Genomic DNA, 20,898 nt, shown 5'->3' on the forward strand with positions numbered 1-20,898 from the left:
GGAACTGTGTTGCAGCTGGAGTGTTTCTGTTCCATGGATTGTTGCTGCAGGAAGTGCTCAGCTCCTCTGGCCTCACTGATGGTGCAAGAGGTGTTGTACATACACACAGATCTGAAAATGTCTTTAGTGACTTTGACAATTGGCCACTATAAATTTCTAATTTAATGCTTCTGTAACGTAGGGATTGTGACCTTAGTGCTGATCTGAGCTTGGCAGATAATAAGAAGCAGGGGATCCAGAGTCCTTGAAATCAGTTTTTGTCACTGGATGTTGCATAGTTATGCCAGTTACCATCTACAGTTACTGCCCATTTGTGTTTTATGGAAGCAGTTACTTCCATAGCAGGCTCCCAAAAGTGTCACAGACTTAAGTATTGCAAATATGCTTGAAAATCCTGCCCAAGATTCCTGTATTTAAGTTCAGCTCAATGTGGGAAAGGAAAGTTCTGACTGTCAGGGACAGAAAAGTCTGCTAGTGTAGCAGTTTAAGTTTTGTTACTTGGTTTTCCCCTTTACTATTGCAATTTTAGGAACATATGAAAGGCTTTTTTTTTTTTATTTACTTTTCAGTTTTGTTGTTTTTCTTTTTAATTCTGAAAACTTTTTCATTCCTTATGAATGGTTTACCAGGCAAGTCAAAGTGTGGGTCCAGAAAAAATTTTGAAGGTGCAGAAAGAAGAAGAAAGTGCCAAACCAAAGCCAGTAGAAGCAAAGAAGGTATGATGCTACCTACCAAAGAGCCAGAGGAGTACCAGGCAGCTTGGTGTTCTGTTCATCCTGTTTGCATTTCCAGTACAGGTTCATGCAACCATCTGAATGCCAGTGCTTGTAGTTAACTACAAGTGAGCTCAGTCATTTAGTATGAAGTTCATAGTAAGAAATTTAGTATTGAGGTTCATTTATACTTACAAAGTGCATGAGTTCTGATGAGAGCTGCTGTATCAGGTGGTATTTCCCAAATAAGTTCCATATCTGCTCAGCCTTCAGTCTCCTGAGAGACAGAGTAACTGAGCAGATCAGCAGAGTGCACAAAAGTTTGTTTATAGTGATCCAGTGGAATCACTGGAAGCAGACTGAAGTGTAAGTACTTTCTTTAGTGACTACAGGAACCTCAGGTATATCCTTAATTAAGATCTGTATAAAGTAACTATCTTGTATACTCCAGTAATTCATTCAAACTGGACTTTTTTTTTTTTTTTTTACTTTTTAGGTAGAAAATTGGGGGAACTTATACACATTTAGCTCCCATCCTGGTACAACCAGTGTGGTGTAAGCATTCAGTTCATAAAGATTTTACTTCTTACCTTTCTGCCAATTTATTTTTTAGCCATCTGCATTCAGCCCACTGATTCCACCTTCATCTCAGAGACCAAGCTCTGTCATACTCGACTTTTTACCTGGAGACCTCCAACTGAAAGGAGAAACATGTGATGAAAAAATTTCTGTGGAAGAGCTCAGGACTCAGATAAATGATTTAATGGGTTTAGTAGACGCCCTGAAGAAAGAGCATGGGTAAATATTTCTTTTGTCAATCTGCAAGGGGTTATATAGACATCTTATAAATGTCTTCAATGCCAGACTTTTAAAATAAGAAGGGTATTCTATGCTAATAACATATTAGTACGTAAATACAGGTATTTTCTATTGAATTTAGTCCTACTAAATGTCCTAAATACTTATGAATTTGATGTCAGACTATTTTTGGAATTTGTACACATTTTTTCCCTCCTACTTTGCACTCCTGCATTCATTACATCTTTTTGAAAGTATTTCTTAAACAGTTTGTGCTTTCATTTTAAGGAAAAGGTAGTTAATTTTCTGGGGTAATGACATAAATACGTGGTGCAGGCCTTGTGTAACACTGTGCACAAGTACTTGCACTATTGACATGACTAATATTCTAAGTAATTTATTCTCTGTGTAGAAGTAGCCATGTTATTTTAGGTACTTTTAGCTTGAATTCAACTTTAAATATTAAATAACAGCACAAACATTTAAGTAGCCTCCTTAAAATTTGGATTAAAAATTAGGGAAAGGTGAATAGCAGTAGGTGACAAGTGTTGAGTGATGGTGGAAACATGTGGTCCAACAGATGTGAGTAACAATTCACTGGTGGGCATGTGCCTTGTTTTGTGAATCCCACTTGTAAATTTTAAACAAGGCCTGTGCATCCCATCCTCAGTAATGTGAAGTTTCTTTTCCCCCCTTCTGACTTCTGTTTTTATCTTAACTACTTTTAGGAGAGAACTGGAAAAACTAAAGAAGGATTTGGAAGAAGAGAAACTGTTGCGAGGCAATCTGGAGGTAATGTTACCACTTTGGATGGGCATGGGGAGTTCAAGGGCGTGTAGGCTGTTCTGGGATTTGATGTCTTACAAACCTGTTCAGTCTCTTTTTGTGTTGCTGTTTTATTTTATGATTGAATGAATGCCTCATGAGGCATTTGGATGTACAGATAAGATCCGAGTTCAGCTTTCTTTTTCTGGAATATTATTTGTGACAATCAGTGTGGGGATTGGAGTGCCAGTTCAGTTTAGTGCTGTTGGAGTCTGCTCAGTTCTAGAAATATGTCCAACTGGACAAATTCCAGGAGACACAGGTAATACTTTGCATTTATAAGATTGAAAGACCTATTTAACTTAAGTAATCAAAAGAAAAACCCAAAAGTAAATTTCTCTAAATTTTGGATGAATTGTTTAAATATTAAGGGTGTATGATTTGCCAAAAGAACAGAATGCATCTGAAAAAATTCCTTATGAATGAATGCCACTCCTCAATTTACTGATGAAGAACACTACCTGCAGTGCAATATGATGCCATTAGGTAGTTAATAGGATGAGCTCATTGTAGGAAATTCTTTCAGTCTGGTACAAAAGGGCATTTTATTTGTGAAATATTACATCTTGCTGGCTACAAAGCTACTTGAAACACGTGAGGAAAACCTCTGGGGAGTCTCTCTTTAATGTGACTCTAAAGCAATCAATGAAGATGCCTTAAATACGCAGTGGAGATGAAGAGGACATATCTCCAGGTGTCCTCTAAGTTCATGTCAAGAAATACAAATTAATCCAGGCAGTGTTCTGCATGAAAGGCTGTTTTAGGATGCTACTGTCAGGTGATGGTGTAGCATTACATGGGGACCTGTCAGGTGATTGCATAACCCAGCTTTGACTTCTTTTTTCAGAGAAGTTTATCCAGATAAACTGATTTATCAATCAGATTTTTTTTTATTTTAAAAAGATTGTACCAGAAGTGTAGTCAAAATTTTAATTATTTTAAATCCCTGTTTATTTACCAATATAGTGGTACAAAATCAGCTTTAAATACTGAGTTGTCAAATGCTTCTATGGTGCAACACTTTACTGTCTTTGAAATGTAAACTTTGGTGAAAGCTCTGAAGATTTTATAGCTACTTTAATAATGACTTTCTTTTCCAAATGTTAATGACTTTCTTTTCCAAATGTTTGTTTTTTTCAGCTTGAAATAGAAAAATTGAAGAAAGCAGTGATGTCTACATGAGACAGCTATGGACTCAATGTTTTTAACTCACCAGGAATTCAAAGCTGAACACAAGGAGAACTGACTCTTATTTCATTATAATGGACGCTCTGGTGTTCTACAGTCTTAAAGAAAAAATATAGTAAAAAAAAAAAAGGAATATAGTCTTATATTCAGAGAGATAAGAAGACAAAAAAGGATAATGGTGTAATTTTTTTGCCAATATAAAAGAGGCCTTATTTCTTACTGTGCTGGAATTGCAGACCTTATTTTTTTGGTTTGCTTGAAAATACTACTGAATCTGTATAGAAAGGAGAGGGAATTCTTAATAGATTTTTATTGAATACCTGTAGCTTAATTTTTAAAGAGATCTATACTATAAATGGGGTGATCTGTCTTTGCAACTAATCTGTAAAATAGTCTGTTGGAAAGGATGAAATGACTGTATTGTAATTGTAGTCACTACTTTTCCCCTACATGCAAAAGGGAATATATAATATTTGTATAATTTTGGCAGTCTTACCCAGGGTTATGCTGTTGTGCCTGTCTGCAGTGAGAATACTCAACTTATGAACAGCACAGTGTGAGTAATGAGATAGGAATTTGTTAGTGCAATGAAGCAGGTGAAACTCTTATGCATTGTAGAAAGATTGAATGATCTAATTCCAGTAGTTCAGCAGAACGGTTTGCCACTTGCACTATTGGATTAAAAAGGGATTTAAGACTTAATTGTGAAATCATGACAAAATTAACTGTTAAACCAAAATGCAAGGAATACAGAAAAAATTGAGAGTCCAGTCTCAACTCAACCTGTTGTGCCTAAAATATTACAGTGTAGAGCATGAAAGAGTAAACCTTAAGTCACAGCATCTGTACTTGTGTGTTTCTGAAGTCATCAGTCTTTCTAGTGGTTCGAGTATGCATCTTGATTTGTTTTTATGATAGTCAGGTTTTGTTTATAATATCTCCAAATAAATCCCTTTGGAACTTTGATACTCTTAAAAGCTCTCAATATTTATATATTTATGCCATAAACTTTCTCAGTATATTGCGTACCTCTAAACTTAGTAACATCTTTGTATTTTAAGAAGTGATTGGAACAATTGCTTTGACATCATTGTGCTGGTGTCCAAGATGGTGTCTTTACTTTATGGAAAAGAAGTTGAGATCTTGTGGATTACCATTATCTTTAACCCCTGGGCTCAAAACTTGCACCAAAATAATACACAAATAATATGCAAAGTGTTGGGAGACAATGGTATTTATTGCTGTGTTTGTCTGAATTAAAGAATTAAAAAACATACAGCTTTAGAAAGCCAGTCAAACACATTAGTTCTGTTATTTAGCTCATCTCCTTTAGGTCTGCTATAACTTAAAGACAAAAGCATGCCACATAGTTTGGCAACTTCACCACTAAAAGAAAGTAATTCAGCTTCTCTTCATGGGAATAGTCATAGTAATTATTCAGTGTGTCACTTGTTCAAGTGACATGGAAGTGTTACTTCTTGAGAGTAATCCCACACCAGGGATTCTTCAACAGTTTGTGTCATAAAATACAAATGTCAAAAAGTTAATTTGGGAATGTTTGTCCATTACTGATTCAAATAGTTCATGAAATCTCATTGAAATCTGATCAATACACTGTGCAGGTATGGAGTAATATTTGCTAGTCAAATTGGTAGTAAGCTGATTCACTCTTAATGCTTTTAACCTTGAATTGCCCAAGTGCATCCCAAATGAATGGAGGAATCATGTGAATGTCATCAGACACTAAACTCTTGCCTGGAATTCATGCCATTAAAGCAGGTGATGAAAAACAAGAATTGAGCCTCATGGAAGACCCAATTTTGTAATACAAGCTCTTCACTGTGATTGGAGCACGAAACAAATCTTGGAAGGGGCTGCTCTGCAGAAATTGTGCCTGTGGGTGAGCTTGCAGAGGATGAACAGAACAAGACAATCAGTTAAAGCCACAAATGAGAGGTGTTTGTTATTTAATGGCCTTTGTTCGCTATAGCAATAAATGACCCAAGTGCAATGACTTGATTTAATAAACCCTCCTTTAAAAGTCGCTGCTATGAGTATTTGTAGCCATAAGGAAGTTGCCCTGATGTGTGTCTGTCTTGTCTTCAGCTAGTGTTACATACTGGAGTGGAGGGGGAGAGGGTAATGGTTTTGAGACATTCCACAGTACAAGTTCCTAAGAGCAGTGTGCTTCACTGACTTGTCTACCGGTGCTGTATAATGATGCATGCTATCCAAACTCAGCAAATAAAATGAGTATAAAAACCTCTTCAGGCATCTGCTCAGTTCTGTTCAGGATTGTTTTGTATGCCCTTAAATTCTTTCCAAGGAGGAGTGTGGGGGGTGGAAGCAAAGTATTTATAATAGACCCCTTTAAAGTTTTCAGATTTCCATTATCTCACTGGGATTCTCTGGCTCCTGATTATCAGGCTGGCTTAGGATCCTAACAGTTGGAAAGCTCAGTTTTCCTTTGTAAATGTAATTGGGAATTTTTTAATTTTTCAGGATCTGTTCATCCCCCCTTTTTTTTCCTCTTGGCCCATATTGAACTGACCTTACTGTGCATCTTCAGAGGCTTTATTTAAGATCCCTATTGCCACTCAGTAACATGGATAAATGCATGCTTGAATCCCTTCTTAAGTATATAGTGAAGAACTGAAAACTGAGGGTATGGCATGTTTAATAGGGATATGGAAGAGGAAATAGACACATAAAGAACAGAACAGCAGAAGGGCATTTTTAAACTGCCAGGTTTTCATGCAATCTTTAGATTCTCTAAAAATCTTTTGGTAGTAAACAAAGTATAGTTAATAAAAAGCAAAATTACAGGTGTACTTACTTGATTTTTTTTCCACAAAGATGATTTTTTTCATTAATATTCATGGAAGTGAATTTCTGATGGAAACCTGTGATTATTGCAAGGTTTCCATTGTACAGCAAAGTATCTGTTGAACTTTTAAATAAATACCTTGTATTCATTAAGATAGCACAAGTCTGTTGTTACCCCTTTCCAAAGGAAATGGTAAACCCAGGTTTACACAGCTGCCTTTTGGCTGCTCTGAAAGTTCCCTGAGATGTTTCTGATCTCTGAGAAAGCAGGTGATGAGCACAGCTGGTTGCAGATCTTGGGTAATTGGATTTTGCAAGAGCTGAGAAGACAAACCCCTCCCTGTATGTGCCTGAGGAATGCAAACAACCCCAACCTGCTTGTAAAGCATGAGACTGGTGCTGCTGGGGTCAGGGTTTGGAGTACCTCTTTGTTGGGAGTCACGGTTTCAATCTTTTTCCCAAGCCCTGGGAGCCCGGATTGACCCAGCTTCCATCCAGGAGAAGCGTGTGGATGTCTGAGGGCTGCAGGATGCTGGACTTTGTGTCCTTCAGAGAACTCTTGATGTTGAGGAGGTGTTGAGGATCAAGGGCCATTCAGTTTTGCCATCACAGTGAAAGTTCAGGGTGTGTGTAGAAGCACAGCTCCAGGTGACATGGGCAAGAAGCCTTCTGGAACATGTCCATACCTTGACATGATATTGTTTTTAGCCTTTCTTGCTTTAAAGTATTTTTTTAAATTGATCTCTATCTGGTACTGTATCAAGTAAAAGTAATTTCACCTTCCCAGGTGGGTTGTGTTGGCTGTGCTTGATTGTGCCTGGCTAAATTCCTACTTGATCCTGATGTGAGGCTGGCTGTGTCAAAGCAGAACAGTAGATAATACCTGTCTTTAGGTTAAAACTGGAGACATGCCTGTGACTGAGGACTGGCTGGAGTTGTGGCAGCAGACAAAATGACAGGAAACCCCATAAGCTCCTGACAAATGCACTGCAGGAATGTAGAGAAAAAAAATTAATGACCAGAGCTCTTCCAAGTCAGTCCTGTGTGAAGGAGTGTTAGGAATTGCTCTTCTGTAGTGATAATCTACTTGCTGTACCTTTCTGGCTGTTGGACATCTGGCTCTTGGAGGTGAGGATATATTTAGAGAACCAACAGTGACCATGGCACAAGGTTCAGCAGATAACTGTCACCCTTTATGATGGGGTAGCCCTAAACAAAAGGTTACTATTTGGCCATTGAGCCTTTTAGCTTCACAAGGTGCTGTCAGTATTGTGCTCTTGCATTTATGAGGGATAATGCATTAACTTGACCAGATTTTGATCGTTAATGTTTTGAAGTCTTTAAGAGATTGTTGTTCAGAGAAGTTGTGGATGCCACATCCCTGGAAGTGTTCAAGAACAGGTTGGAAGGGGCTTAAAGCAGCCTGGGGCAGCGAAAGGTGTTCCTGCCCATGGCAGGGGGTTGGAACTGGATGGTCTTAAAGGTCTCTTCCAACCCAAACCATTCCATGATTCTATGAAATACAGGAGAGCAGAAGCTGCTGCCTGCACCCAGAGGAAGGGCACCAGCCCCTCAGGTGTGACTCACCCCTGTGGACTCCTGGCAGAGGTGGCAAGCTGGCAGATTTGTGGGCGTGTTTGTAAGGTGTTTTGTCATTTTGCAGTGCAATACCTTCATCTGCAGGTTCCTCAGCCTTAATCCAGTCAGGCAAGAAAAGAAGCAGCTGCTGCCCAACATTATTTCTTCATGGGAAAACTCCAAATGAATCGAGGCACCCAGGCAGGGCTGGTTGAGACTGACAGTGAGACTGGGGCAGGATGGCAGCAGATGAGTGGTTAGAGAGTCACATCTGAGACCTTGGGGATCCCTGGCTGGGTTAACTTTGCTCACAGTATTCCCCAGACTTCTGAAAACAGTGAGTATTTCCACAGAACATCATTATTGCAGAGCTGCTGGAGAATTATCAGTGGTCTGTGAAATTGCTTCATTCACAATTTAATTGCTAAGGCTGTTTTTACTTTGCACTTCTTTCCTTAATTTTATGTTCTCTTTACATATGTGAAAATAATTAGGTATTTTAATTAACCTTTATTTTGTTTTTTTTTTCCTTGTAGTTTTGTAATTGGTCTCTAATCAGTGTTGTCACTTTTAAGAAAATTTGGAGTTTTCTTATGGCTATACATAAAGATTACTCTTCTCTTAGACCTTGCTTCACTTAAAGCTACACTTTCCAAATATGATTCCTTTAAAGATACAAATAACACCATTCTGAAGAATTAAGAGCTTTTTATCCTTGGATGACCATGTGAACACTAAAGCCTCCTGCTGCAGCCTTATCTTGCTTGGTAGCAATGTCAGGTTATCATATTATGGTGGTTTATTGAGTTTTAAGCATGCCATGTGGCCAATCAAGCCCTAAAACCAATAGATTAGGTTCTGTAATAATGGGTTTAATACTTTGATAAATATTGAAGTTACGAGTTTGTAGTGTTTGTAAAAATATATTTCTCTAGCAAATTATTGCTAAGTCAGTATAAATCTTAATTTTGTCAGAAGTGCGCTTGCAATTTTTTTGTGCAGGACACCTTTCCCTGTAAACATAGCTGGAGTTTGTTTTCTGGAACAGTGGGCAGGGGAGAGAGGTGACTCCAGGTGATGAAGGACCCTTTGGCCAGAGACTTTGGGTCCAGCATCGTGGGGGGTGTAACTCCCACAGTTGTCATTGTTTGGACAGATCCCTGTGTTTGCCGTGTCCACGTGGGGCCAGACTGCTGTGCAGTGCATCCTGCCAGTAGTTAAAATCTGCATTAATATGCTTGGGGTAGAGTAAAGGAAGATAGTTCTGTAGAGTTTCACAACATACTTCAATTTTACACCAACAGGAGTCAGAGTAAGGGATTTGAACATAAGGCTGTGGGCATTAACCAACATAGGGATTACTTTTTAAATTCATGATTTTTTTTTTTTTTCTGTTTTAAGAGAATCTTTGCTCTCTTGTGACCACTGCCCATCCACTCTCTCCTTGCTCTTTCCCTTCTGTTGTGGGCTTTGAAATGAACTGCAGAAGGATCAACAGCTGCTGACCATCTCCTGACCTGGGTGTGGAAGTGTCCCCTTACTAGAAAGTCCTTTTCAGATGAGAGGGTATTGACACCTCAACTGCTCATGTACCTGTGTCCTGGTACATGGATGGAGCAGAAACCTCTGGAATGGAGGAGTATCATGCTTCTTACAAAGCTTCTTACAAAGGCAGGGATTATTGGCAGTAGATAGTTTATGGTAAGAGATGAATCATTCTCTCTCTGTTTATGCTTTCATGTGGCCCAGTGTCACTCTACCCATGTTTTTTCCTAAAGTAACAGTGACTTGCTGCTGTCTTGCTTGTTTTGCCCCGAGTTTCTGCAGCTGCACAGGGGTTGCCTTGGCAGGCTGTTGCAGTGCTGAGACTGGGTGGTTTCCAAGATGAGTCAAACAATGCAGCCGAGCGAGCTCAGTGTTCCACTGCTGGCAGGGGCTGGTGTCTCGGTGAGCCCGGCATACTTGGAGATGTCCCAGATTTCTGCCCCACACAGAGGTAACAGCCCTAGGTGGGGTTGCACCTGTGATTAAATACAAAATGAATGTGAATTAATTAGTGGTGAGACACAATGAGCTCAAGGATTCCAAGCTGTGAAATGGAATTAAGGCTACGAGCTGACAATAAGCATTTAATGACTGCAGAAATCAGAAAGGAATTTGGCGCAGCCTTTCACCCCAAACCTTTAGGTGTTTCCTAGCCACCTCCCCTTCTTTGGCAATATTGATCCCAATATTCTGCTTTGTTTCTTCTGATCCATTTTATTTCCTTAGAAGAGCTAGTGGCTGCTAGCTTTTATCCCAGAAAATGCTTTTCATATTAACAGCTGAATTCAGAGGCTGGCATGAGATTCTCCTTAAGAGCTACCTTAGAAATTCAGTGCATTAGTTGAACTCTTTTATGGTAATTTCATGATTAAGTAATAAACCCTACAGATCTGAAAACATAGCATGGTGGACAAACATCACAGATGAAAGGGGCAGCCAGCTGTGTGCCTGGGCCTTTGATGCTGTCAGATGGGAGAGCCTGGAGCGTCTGGATGGGAAAACACATCTCTGCTCTCCCAGTGCAGGACCCCTTCTGCTTCTGATCAGCATCTTCTGTGCTGATCAGTGTGTGTCAGGGGGAAAATTGAGGGGCTCCTCTCAAGGCATGGTAATTTGATGAGGTTTTTCATGTTGCCATCTCTTGAGATCAAGCTGTCATCCTGTTTTGTCACTGAGAATTTGCTTCTTGCTTTAGTGGTTTAACTCACTGACTTTTATGCATTTTATTTTTGATTTTTAAAAAATTAAATTATCTACTTATACTTGTGGTGATAGAATATCAGTGTCTCAATTCTTCTGAACCCACAGCAGCTGTTGTTTTTGCCTTGGACATGTCTAGCATCCAATAATGAGATTTGATGTATCACATTGTTTTTCCTTTATTCCCTTTGCTGGATTATTTTTCTCTAACAAATATGCCTGTAACAAGTTGCATCCCAGGATGTTTAGCTTTTATTAAGGACTGTGGGAAACTTCATGGAGGGAACAGAGGTCTGAGAATCCTCCTGCAAAGGAAATAACTCTTCACTCTGGCCCTTGTTTATCATATTTTGATTTCTGGGCCTTGAGTGCCCACATTTCCTACTCACATGGCAGGAACTGCCCAAGGAGAGCAGAGCATTGAACGCAGTGGAGATGAGACTGTCTTAAATATCTTCAAAAGGGACCCACAGGCTGAGCTGCTTTAATAAGCTCCCCAGCTTGCAGTTTACAGCATTGAACAGATTTCTTTCTTTTTTTTCTTTTTTTTTTTTTTTTTAAGAAAGGGTTCACAAGTCATTCTCAGTGAAGGCAATGAATTATGAATGCCTGAAAATGACCTTGCAAGCCCAGTAAGGACAGTCTCTGGCATAGGTTCAGCTGCTTTTTTACAAGTAAGTAATAAGACTGTGTTCAAAAAGTGGAAACAGGGATGTCTAAACTTCCTTAACATCTTTCTTCCAGGAGGAAATCAGCAAATGAGTGGTGATGGATGTGAGGGTGATGTACTGCCTGCTCCTTTGGGCTGCACACTTCTTCCTGGCCATGCCACACACCACTCCCAGGGTAAGTTTCACTAGATCAAGCTGCTCAATCAAATCCCCATCAAGTGACCTTGAACACATCCAGGGATGGGTCAGCCACAGCCTGTCAGGACAGTCTGTTCCAGTGTCTCACCACCCTCATCATAAACAACTGCCTCATCAGAGATCTGTGCATGAGCTCAGAGTGTCACTTCCATAGCAGGGTCCAACTGAAGGCTTCAAATGTAGAGGCAGACTTTAAGTAGAGAGTTCCCCGTTGGTCTGAATGAGCAAAGGGCCACAAGCTCTGAATTCTGGACCTCAAAAGGACTGTTTTCCTCTTGAAACCTTTTCTGGTTTGTGCCAAGGAGTCATCTTTTACTTATTTATGTGAACATTCACTCTACGTTCCACTTCTTATTTTTCAGGTTCTCAGTAACAAATCAAAGACTGGTGATGAGCAAGGTACAGTGCCCCGGTTAATGCTTTGTGAAATGTTATCAGTTATCAATACTTCACACCCCTGATGCATCACAGACCATGGTATGCTGTCTTTCACCTTGTAACAGTGTCTGCTTGGTTTATTTTCCAGATGCCTGTATAAATCTCATTCCCTGCCAAGATAATGGAGCAATTTGTATTCAGCCTTGCTCTCCCTCCTTCCATGGGGAGACAAGCTTTGTCTGTGAGGACAGAAAGTGGCAGATGCTGTCAGATGCTTGTGCAAACCTGGATGTTCAGTCCCTTTTTCAGGTGAGGATGCTGTTGTGCACCTTGGCCTGTACTTATAGCTTCTTGGGAAGACAGACCCTCCTTCCATGCACTTTCAGTCTTGATCAAAGGGAGATGGATCCTAAAACACAGAATACTTTGATAACAGGCTCTGACTTCACAGAATCAAAGAATTGTTTAGGTTAGAAAAGGCTTTTAAGATCATTTGAAACCATTAGCCCAGCAGCACCATTTCATTGCTGAACCACATCCTCAAGTGCCACCTCCCCACCTTTTTTTGAGCATGTCCAGGAATTGTGATTCTACCCCTTTCCTGGGCAGTCTGTTCTAATGCCTGACCACCTTTTCAGAAATTTTTCGTAATACCTAAATCTCCCTTGATGTGACTGGAGACCATGGCCTCTTGTCCTATCACTTGTTACCTGTGAGAAGAACTTGACCCCCACCTCACTATTGCCACATTTCAGGTAGTTGCAAAGAGTGATACGGTCTCCCCTTGAGCCTCCTTTTTTCCAGGCTGAACATTCCCAGATCCCTCAGCCACTCCTCATCAGACTTTCCTGTAGTTCTTTCATAATCTTAAATCGGGTGATAGGAAATAAATTTGGGGGATTCTTGTGTGGAAACATAATTCAGAAATGAAGTTACCTTGTTCACTTGGCTGGTGTTCCTCACATGGATCTAAACCAAGATAAGAACACAGTAGGATGAAACTGAGGAAAGAACAACACCACAGTGTGTAATAATCAGATGATTTATGACAAATTCTCCTCTGCTGCAAGATCCTTAATCAAGTCACTTCAAGAATAAGACGCTGCATTCAGTTCTTGCCCCTTCCTTCATGTGTGTAGTGTAACTATGATATTCTTCTCAGGTGAACTTTGATCCTGGGTTTCAGTCCATCTGGCACTTTCTCTGCACACCCAGCACTGCATCTCTTGCCTTGTTGTTGCTGCGGCTTCATTTTCATTCTTTTCATTAATTTTCTCAAATCTATTTCCTCCCTCCAGAGGATAACCCAAAGTGAACTCCCATGCTCTGGAGGACATGGAGAACATCTTCCTTTTGTAGGAGGAGGAAAGCTAGGGCCTGGGAAGCCTGGAGATGGAGCAAAACATTTTGGTGCTGGGAATCATAGCTGCCAAGCTGATTTTTCATGCATCATCCCAGATATCCTGTCTTCACCAGCCATCCCAGGAAACATTGCTGATATAGTGGAACTGCTAAAGAAGATTTCCCTGCTGCTATCAGAGAATGTCACTAGAGGAAAAATGCAGGTATTTACTTTTATTGGCTTCGGGAGGTGCTTCTGAGCTTTACGGAACATCCACAAGTATTTTGTCTTTATGGCCACTGTCCAATGAAGTGGTGGCTGCAGGTCACATGGAGATCACTTGGAAAGAGTTTCCAGAGTGGGATATTTTGTTGTCAGAGAAACTTTTTGACTTACTCATGTGCGATGAAAATAGACTGTGGAATTAAATTTCTTAAAAAGCAAAGGTTTTCAGGAACTGCTGTTATAGGCATGGGCTAACAGTACAAGGAAGAATTACTTTCTAAAGTATGACACTGTAGGGAAGGCAGCCGTGTACAACAACAGCTGAGATCTTTCCCTGATGAACTCAGAAATCAGGGAGCAGGGGAAGAAATACAGAGAGGGTGGTAAAAATCAGACCTGCACTCTGGGTCAGCATCTGGACTAAAACTAGGGTGTCCTTTTTGCTTTACATTTACTTCTCTCATCACCTTTTGATGGAGGATATGAAGAGGATAGGACAATTCTAGTAATGAGATGTTTGGTTTTGACTTTGGTTTTGGTTTGGTTTTGGATGGGTCATGGGAATATATTAATTGTCAAAAGGATTATTTCTTTTATAGAAATCACTCATGAATTAAATGAGCCTTTTTGGAGGCACTGCCAGGAGAATAACATTAGGTTTCTTCTAACATAAATAAATTCTATTTTGCTTGTTTGTTTCAGAGTTACAGCAGGATAGCAAACCATATTCTGAACAGCTCCATCATTTCCAACTGGGCTTTTGTAAAGAACAGAAATGCTGGTTCAATATTACTGGACTCAGTGAATTTATTTGCTGGGAAACTTCTTCTAAGAAATGGGTCAGAAAGCATCCAGGAGCCCTTCATCGCTACCAAAGGCTACAGCATACACAGAAACACTTCAGGAAAGAGCTTTGACTTTTCCATGGAGTTCAACAGCACAGGCAATGTTACTGGGCACGTGGTGATTCCAGAGGAAGAGCTGCTGCGGTTACCCAGGGCTTCCAAAGCCATCAGCATTGCATTTCCAACGCTCGGAGCCATCCTGGAGACCAACCGGCTGGACCCCGCTTTTGTGAACGGGATGGTGCTGTCAGTGTCACTGCCAGAGGAGCTCCAGAACATTTTGCTCACCTTTGAGAAGCTGAACAAGCTGGAGCAGGCGGGGGCTCAGTGCGTGGGGTGGCACTCGGCCGAGCGGCGCTGGGACCCCCGGGCGTGCGAGGTGCGCGCCCACAACGTCAGCGCCGTGGTTTGTGTCTGCGCCCACCGGCGCCGCACCTACCGATCCTTCTCCATCCTGATGGCCCCGGCCGCGCCGCGCAGCTCGCTGCTGGATTACATCACACGGGTGGGCCTGGGCCTGTCCATTCTCAGCCTGGTCCTCTGCCTCGTCGTCGAGGCTGTGGTCTGGCAGCACGTCACGAAAACTGAAATAACCTACATGCGCCACTTCTGCTTGGTGAACATTGCTGCCTCGCTTCTCGTCGCTGATGTCCTGTTTATCCTGGCAGCTATTGTGCACCATACAGCCCTAAACTACCAGCTGTGTGTGGCAGCCACTTTCTTCCTTCACTTTTCCTATCTTGCCCTGTTTTTTTGGATGTTTACCCTGGGCCTCTTAATTCTCTATGGATTATTATTAATTTTTTTTAAGATAACAAGATCTGTATTCTTAGCTGCAGCATTCTCTATTGGATATGGATGTCCCTTGGTCATATCTATCCTCACCGTTGCTATTACTGAACCAAAAAATGGGTATTTAAGGAGTGGAGCTTGCTGGCTCAATTGGTATGAGACAAAAGCCCTTTTGGCTTTTGTTGTACCTGCCCTGAGCATCATTGTGATCAATCTCATTGTGGTGGTCGTGGTTGTGGTGAAGACTGGGAGATCCTCTGTTGGAGAAGGCTGCAAGTCACAAGACTTGAGCAGCATGATCCGAGTCAGCAAAAACGTTGCCCTTCTGACACCTCTGCTGGGCCTCACCTGGGGGTTTGGGCTAGCCACAATCATCGACAGCCGCTCTCTGGCCTTCCACGTCGTGTTTGCGCTGCTGAACGCCTTCCAGGTAAGCTCTGGGACACTGGGAGCAGTGTGTGTGCTCAGACCTTGAGCCTGGCATAAAGGTATCAGATCAAAGAGGGGCTGGCAGCAGGTGTGTGTGAAAAGTAGGATCTCAGCTCTCCCTTCCACTCGGTGCTTTCCCATGGCACAGGCACGAGGCATGCCGGGTTGGTGTTTTAGGTGCGGATGGGTCATGGGACAAACTGGTCTGGTTTGAGGTGGGATGAAGAAATAATCCCCTGATTAATTTCTGTTAGATGTAAAATACACCAGTTAATGTCCATAACTACAAAGATGTCTGATCCTTATCAATTAACGATTACACAGAAAATTCTCCCTTCCAGTGAAGATGACACTGACCCAGATTTCCCAGAGAAGCTGTGGATGCTCCATCCCTGGGAATGTCCAAGACTAGGCTGGATGGGGCTCTGAGCAACCTGGTGTGGTGGAAGGTGTCCCTGCCCATGTCAGGGGGTTGGAATTGGATGTCCTTTAAGGTCAATTCCAACCCAAACCATTCCATTCCATAGCTGGTTCCATGGTTTTGATTAACTCATCAGCATAAACACCCAGTGTTACCTGATGCACTGCTGCACACCCAGTCTGCCTTGGCTCTTCTTGGACCAGGCTGCTCTGAGTGAGCTGAGAAATTCCTGCTGTTCCCAGAGAGCCCGTGTGCCCTGGGTGGATAAACCCATTTTGTGCTTTGCTGTTACCTGAATCACAGGTGATGAGATCTCTCCTTAATGAAAAGGCATCTAGAAACACTTAAGAAATATCACATGGTTTTAAGAAATATCACATGGTTATCCTGGTTTTATTAACTGGTTTTGCAATTTCTTAGGGATTCTTCATCCTGTTATTTGGGACACTTCTGGACAGAAAGGTACTTACTCTGGATTATATGAATATTTTGTACCCCTTGAGAAACTGGTCCCTTTAATATTATTTATTTAAATCTGCAGACAAGAGAAGCCTTAAGGATGAACTGCTTTTCATCAAGGCGGAAGTGGGGTCTAGAAAAGGTAAAGGTTATTTATTTTCCCTTTAATGGCTAATTTACCAATTTACAAACCTGATTTGCATGTTGGAAGAATGGAGCCATCCACTACATCTTACACCATGTAACATTTTTCAAATGTAAATTCTTGCTGAAGGACATACAGGTATCTCAAAAGTCTGCTCAGGATATTAAGCTTCTAAATATCAGAAGTGGCAATTGATAGATTTTTGTGACTCTTGCATAACCTACTGTGATTACAAAGTTAAAAATGGTATTTTTAACCCATCTCTTCACCTGCAGATGTCAAAGCCCTTTCAGTAGACAGTCCCAGTAAATTTTTTTTCTCATATTACATTTACTTTAAGGCCACTGAATAAGGAAGGAACAGAATTAGGAATAAGAAATCCCAATATAATAACCTGTTTGCTGCCTTCACAAAAATATGGATCTGTATTCCAGCAGGGCTGCTTTAGGATGCCAGAGGATTGTCCTGCTTTCATCTGAGGGATGGGAGCCACTCAGAGCCCAGCCAGTGTCTTTGGTGCTATTTGATGTGCACTCATGAGAGCTTGAGGTTCTTTCAAATAATCAGAACAGTCCATTAAAGCAATTCAACCTCAAGGAAACAAACTGTTTTAGCAGCCTCCTATAAAACTTTGGCAGAACTGAAGTGTTGGCATCACTGAGCTGGTGTTTCCTACCTCTACAGGAAAATTTTTGTCTGTTGTAGTTAGATTTCTTTTGGTACCAAGGCTTAGTGGTTTCACGCAGTATTTATAAAAGGGAATGACACCCTTAAGGTGTCTCAAGAATCACAAAACAAAAACAAAAACACCTGCAGTGTTTTTGCTGTCTGCCAAAAGAAACTGTGTCAGTCCAGTTTGGACGTGGGGAAAATAATTTCTTTGCTTTTTTTCCAGTCTATTACTCAGTTATGATCCTTGTACTGAAAGCTGCAGAGGGTCTTCCAGTGACTCTGTGTTCAAATGTATGTGGCTTATGAGGGGAAAATAGAGGGGTTAAGGCAACTATTCCTCCCCTCTGAAATGGGTCATTTGGGGCAGGAGAGACTGTGCAATTTTGAGATTACAATTCTTTTATAGATCCAGGAAGATCCAATAAAGATATTTCACATCTTGTCAGGCGTTAGGTCAGGATTGAAAGTTTGAAAGTCAAAATTCTCTCAAGACACCATCAATATAATAATCTGGAAACAACAGATGGAAATGTCACTAATCCCATGACTCAGCAACATTTGATAAAAATATTGAGTGATCTCAGTGGGCAAAACTTGATGTGGAAACTATGGCTGTGTGTGCCTGGGAATTTGGGTTGATGTTGTCACTCACCTGGGTGGAAGAAACCACATGTAGGTGTTTACTGTGGCATAACAGAGGGGAAAGATGTGAGTCATCCACTTTTGTAAACTTGGGTGTAAACATGGAGTTGGACTCATTAGAGCTGGAGAAGTTTGTCACACCTGAGATGATTGCTAAAAAAAATTTAAAAAAAAAATCTTGTTTCAGAGAGTTTCAGAATCATGGGATTGTTTAGGTTGGAAAAAATCTCTGAGGTTGAGTTCAACTGTGAACTCAGCGCTGTCTAACCCACCACTAAACCATGTCCCCAAGGGTCATTTACATGACTTTTAAATACCTCCAGGGACTTTATGGTGACTCCACCCTGGGCAGGCTGTTCCAATGGTTGACAACTCTTTTGGTGAGGGAATTGTTCCTAATATCCAATCTAAATCCCTCTGGCACAAGCTGAGGCCCTTTCCTTTTGTCCTGCTGCTTGTTACATGAGAAAAGAGCCTGACCCCACCGGGCTGTCCCCTCCTGTCAGGGAGCTGTGCAGAGCCAGAAGGTCCCCCCTGAGCCCCCTTTTCTCCAGGCTGAGCCCCTTTCCCAGCTCCCTCAGCTGCTCCTCATCACACCTGTGCTCCAGCCCCTTCCCCAGCTCCGTTCCCTTCCCTGGACACGCTCCAGCCCCTCAATGTCCTTCCTGAACTGCGGGGCCCAAAGTGGGACTGTGCATCTGGGGGTTCAGTGCTCAGTGTAAAGCACAGGAAGGGTGATGCCGACTCTGGCTTCAGGTCTCTGAGTTCCCCCAGACCTGCAGGAGCCTTTCCTGTGGGTCACATTTTAAGGTGACCCTCTTGTGGTGCTTCTCACAGGATGCTGAGGCACCTGCTGTTTGAAATGGACCCTCCACCTCCGCAGATGACACTTGTAATCTGACCTGATTGTTTTCCCTCCTAGTCCTAGCAGTGGGCTGTTGTCTTCAGTGGATTTGGTCAGTGAGAAGAAAAGGAGCACTTCTTGCAGAGAGATGCTGCTTTGAGGGGAGCTGAAGAGCCTGACCAGCTCAGAGCATGGACAGCCCTGTCTGGGAGCACAACCACAGGAAGCATCATAAAAACCAGAAGAGAAAAGGCCCTGAACCTGCTGTCAGGAGAAGGAAACCATCAGTGTTGCTGCAGCCCTTGGAGGAAACATGCTGAAACATAAAGTTTGTTTCTCACCTTCATGAAAAATGCTGTGAGGAGAGTTTGTCCTTGTTTGCCATTTCAGTGCTTCAATTTCTTTCTTCTTTTCTTCTTTTCTTTTTTTTTTTTTTTTCAGTTTTTTGTTTGGCAGTGCAATAAGGAGCTGTACAGTATGTGGAACTGTTCTAAAGTTATTTAATTTTTCATGTGATGTACAAATGTTGAGCATTATTTAGCTGATTTTGGTTGTCTTTTGAGCAAAACTGATTCTATTTGTTGCTACTGTATTCTTCATTTCCATTTGTCCTCCCAGACTAATGGACAACTCTGTTTCTGCACTGCAGAAACATTGTTCTCTCCCTCCCAATATTTGTTGTCTGCATCTCAGTACTTGTGTGTCAGAGAAATTGTACAAAGCCCTTTTCTGATCTGTCAGGACAGAATTTTCATTCTTTTTTCTGTTCTGCAAGACAATGACAGAGATGAACAAGAAAGAGGACTCTGCAAATAATCAGCTTCCCCCTTTAGAAGCAGGAAAGCAAGCAGAGCTGAATCAAATGGATGGAGATCTCCTGTGCAATGTCCTAACAAAGGAGATTATTTCTCCACGTGAGATGGGGTGTCTGGTTTAGTTAGAAAATCTGTCCTTGTTCTGAGAAACCCTTTCCAATGAAGGCCTTGATAGAAGCATTATTGACTCCTGTTAGCATAAATTGATGGTTTCAAATGAAAATAAAGTTGAAATTTTGTCATTGTTTCTAACAAGTGATTCTTATCCTTCTCTACCAAAAATTTAGATAAATGCCCTGTAGTATTACCTCAAGTCAGAAATCACTTAAACCCACATGACTTCACATACATTTGAAATATAGAAGATTTAAGCAACATAACACAGTTTAAGGTCATCAACAAGCCTCTATTGAAGAGGGAGAAAAATGCCCTGGCATGGAAAACCCACAGCCAGATGTTCTGGTGGGAGAAGCTGAGGAGGGTCTGGAGGGCAGAGCTGTGCCTGGGCCATGGGGCATTTCTTGTCCTCAGGACTCTGCTGCCTCCTCTCCTCTCCTCTCCTCTCCTCTCCTCTCCTCTCCTCTCCTCTCCTCTCCTCTCCTCTCCTCTCCTCTCCTCTCCTCTCCTCTCCTCTCCTCTCCTCTCCTCTCCTCTCCTCTCCTCTCCTCTCCTCTCCTCTCCTCTCCTCTCCTCTCCTCTCCTCTCCTCTCCTCTCCTCTCCTTTTATTCAGAGGTAATATTGGGTCTGTCTGCTGCTGTAACAAATTTAAAAGACCATTACCCCCAGGTCTGCTTCTTGGTGCCATTTTATCAATGAAATGATTGGATTTTTTCCTAGCACCTGAAAATTTAAGCAAGCTTACCATAGCCCAGCACCTGCCCTCCTCTCACATGTGTGCATGTTAAACCAGTCTGTTAAACAGTGGAATTTGTAGATGGTCTTGGGTAAGGCTTCCTTTATTACATAGACCCCTTCCAGAATCCAGGAAATTCAGCAAGAATCTGCCCCAGCAAAAGCACCATGAAAGGAATCTGTTTCATCTGCTGTTTATCAAAGGGTGTTTGAAGCATGGTGCTTATTTTCAGCACCTGGCACATATCAGTATTTTCCCCTGTGTTTTATGGTCATGTAGGTAATTAAAAATAACGGGGGTGGGGGAGCTTTACAGAGAACCAGTTCATGGTCCAGGGTGAGGAGGAGCACTGAACTTCTATTTTTAATACCTCAAACTTAAACTGTGCAGGAGCATTTAATGAATACATATATTTGAGGGGTGAAAGCTGTAGCTGTCCTTCATGGGCTGTAAACTCTTGTTTTTCTGAATGCCATGGGCTGACAGCCCAGCT

The 20,898-nt window shown here is 41.6% G+C and overlaps 2 protein-coding genes across 3 annotated transcripts in view; both read left to right on the forward strand.

Moving 5' to 3' along the window:
* LOC119698785 (CD2 associated protein) overlaps positions 1-4,816 on the forward strand; it is a 75,383-nt gene extending 70,567 nt beyond the window's left edge. Inside the window, exons 15-18 of one of the 2 annotated variants that reach the window (XM_038131309.1) lie at positions 630-716; positions 1,327-1,511; positions 2,240-2,303; positions 3,477-4,816. In XM_038131309.1, coding sequence (XP_037987237.1) covers positions 630-716; positions 1,327-1,511; positions 2,240-2,303; positions 3,477-3,518 — 378 coding nt within the window. In that variant the 3' untranslated portion in view covers positions 3,519-4,816. The remainder of the gene's footprint in view (positions 1-629; positions 717-1,326; positions 1,512-2,239; positions 2,304-3,476) is intronic. The other variant, XM_038131310.1, reaches the window with a different exon arrangement.
* A 5,866-nt stretch (positions 4,817-10,682) lies between these two features.
* Positions 10,683-19,710, forward strand: ADGRF4 (adhesion G protein-coupled receptor F4). The gene is made up of 8 exons (XM_038131308.1): positions 10,683-11,519; positions 11,905-11,941; positions 12,069-12,229; positions 13,219-13,485; positions 14,190-15,554; positions 16,395-16,436; positions 16,516-16,575; positions 18,815-19,710. The coding sequence occupies exons 1-8, from the start codon at positions 11,442-11,444 to the stop codon at positions 18,818-18,820; spliced, it is 2,016 nt and encodes a 671-aa protein (XP_037987236.1). The 5' UTR covers positions 10,683-11,441; the 3' UTR covers positions 18,821-19,710.
* Positions 19,711-20,898: the final 1,188 nt, after the last annotated feature.

Source organism: Motacilla alba, chromosome 3 (genome assembly GCF_015832195.1).
Source record: "Motacilla alba alba isolate MOTALB_02 chromosome 3, Motacilla_alba_V1.0_pri, whole genome shotgun sequence".
In the NCBI taxonomy this organism is placed as follows: Eukaryota; Metazoa; Chordata; class Aves; order Passeriformes; family Motacillidae; genus Motacilla; species Motacilla alba.

Coding starts and splice junctions, on each gene's coding strand:
- ADGRF4 (XM_038131308.1), top strand. CDS start 11,442: ATGGATGTGAGGGTGATGTACTGCCTGCTCCTTTGGGCTGCACACTTC. Junction 11,520..11,904: donor TGCCACACACCACTCCCAGG/GTAAGTTTCACT, acceptor CTTATTTTTCAG/GTTCTCAGTAACAAATCAAA. Junction 16,437..16,515: donor GGACACTTCTGGACAGAAAG/GTACTTACTCTG, acceptor TTAAATCTGCAG/ACAAGAGAAGCCTTAAGGAT.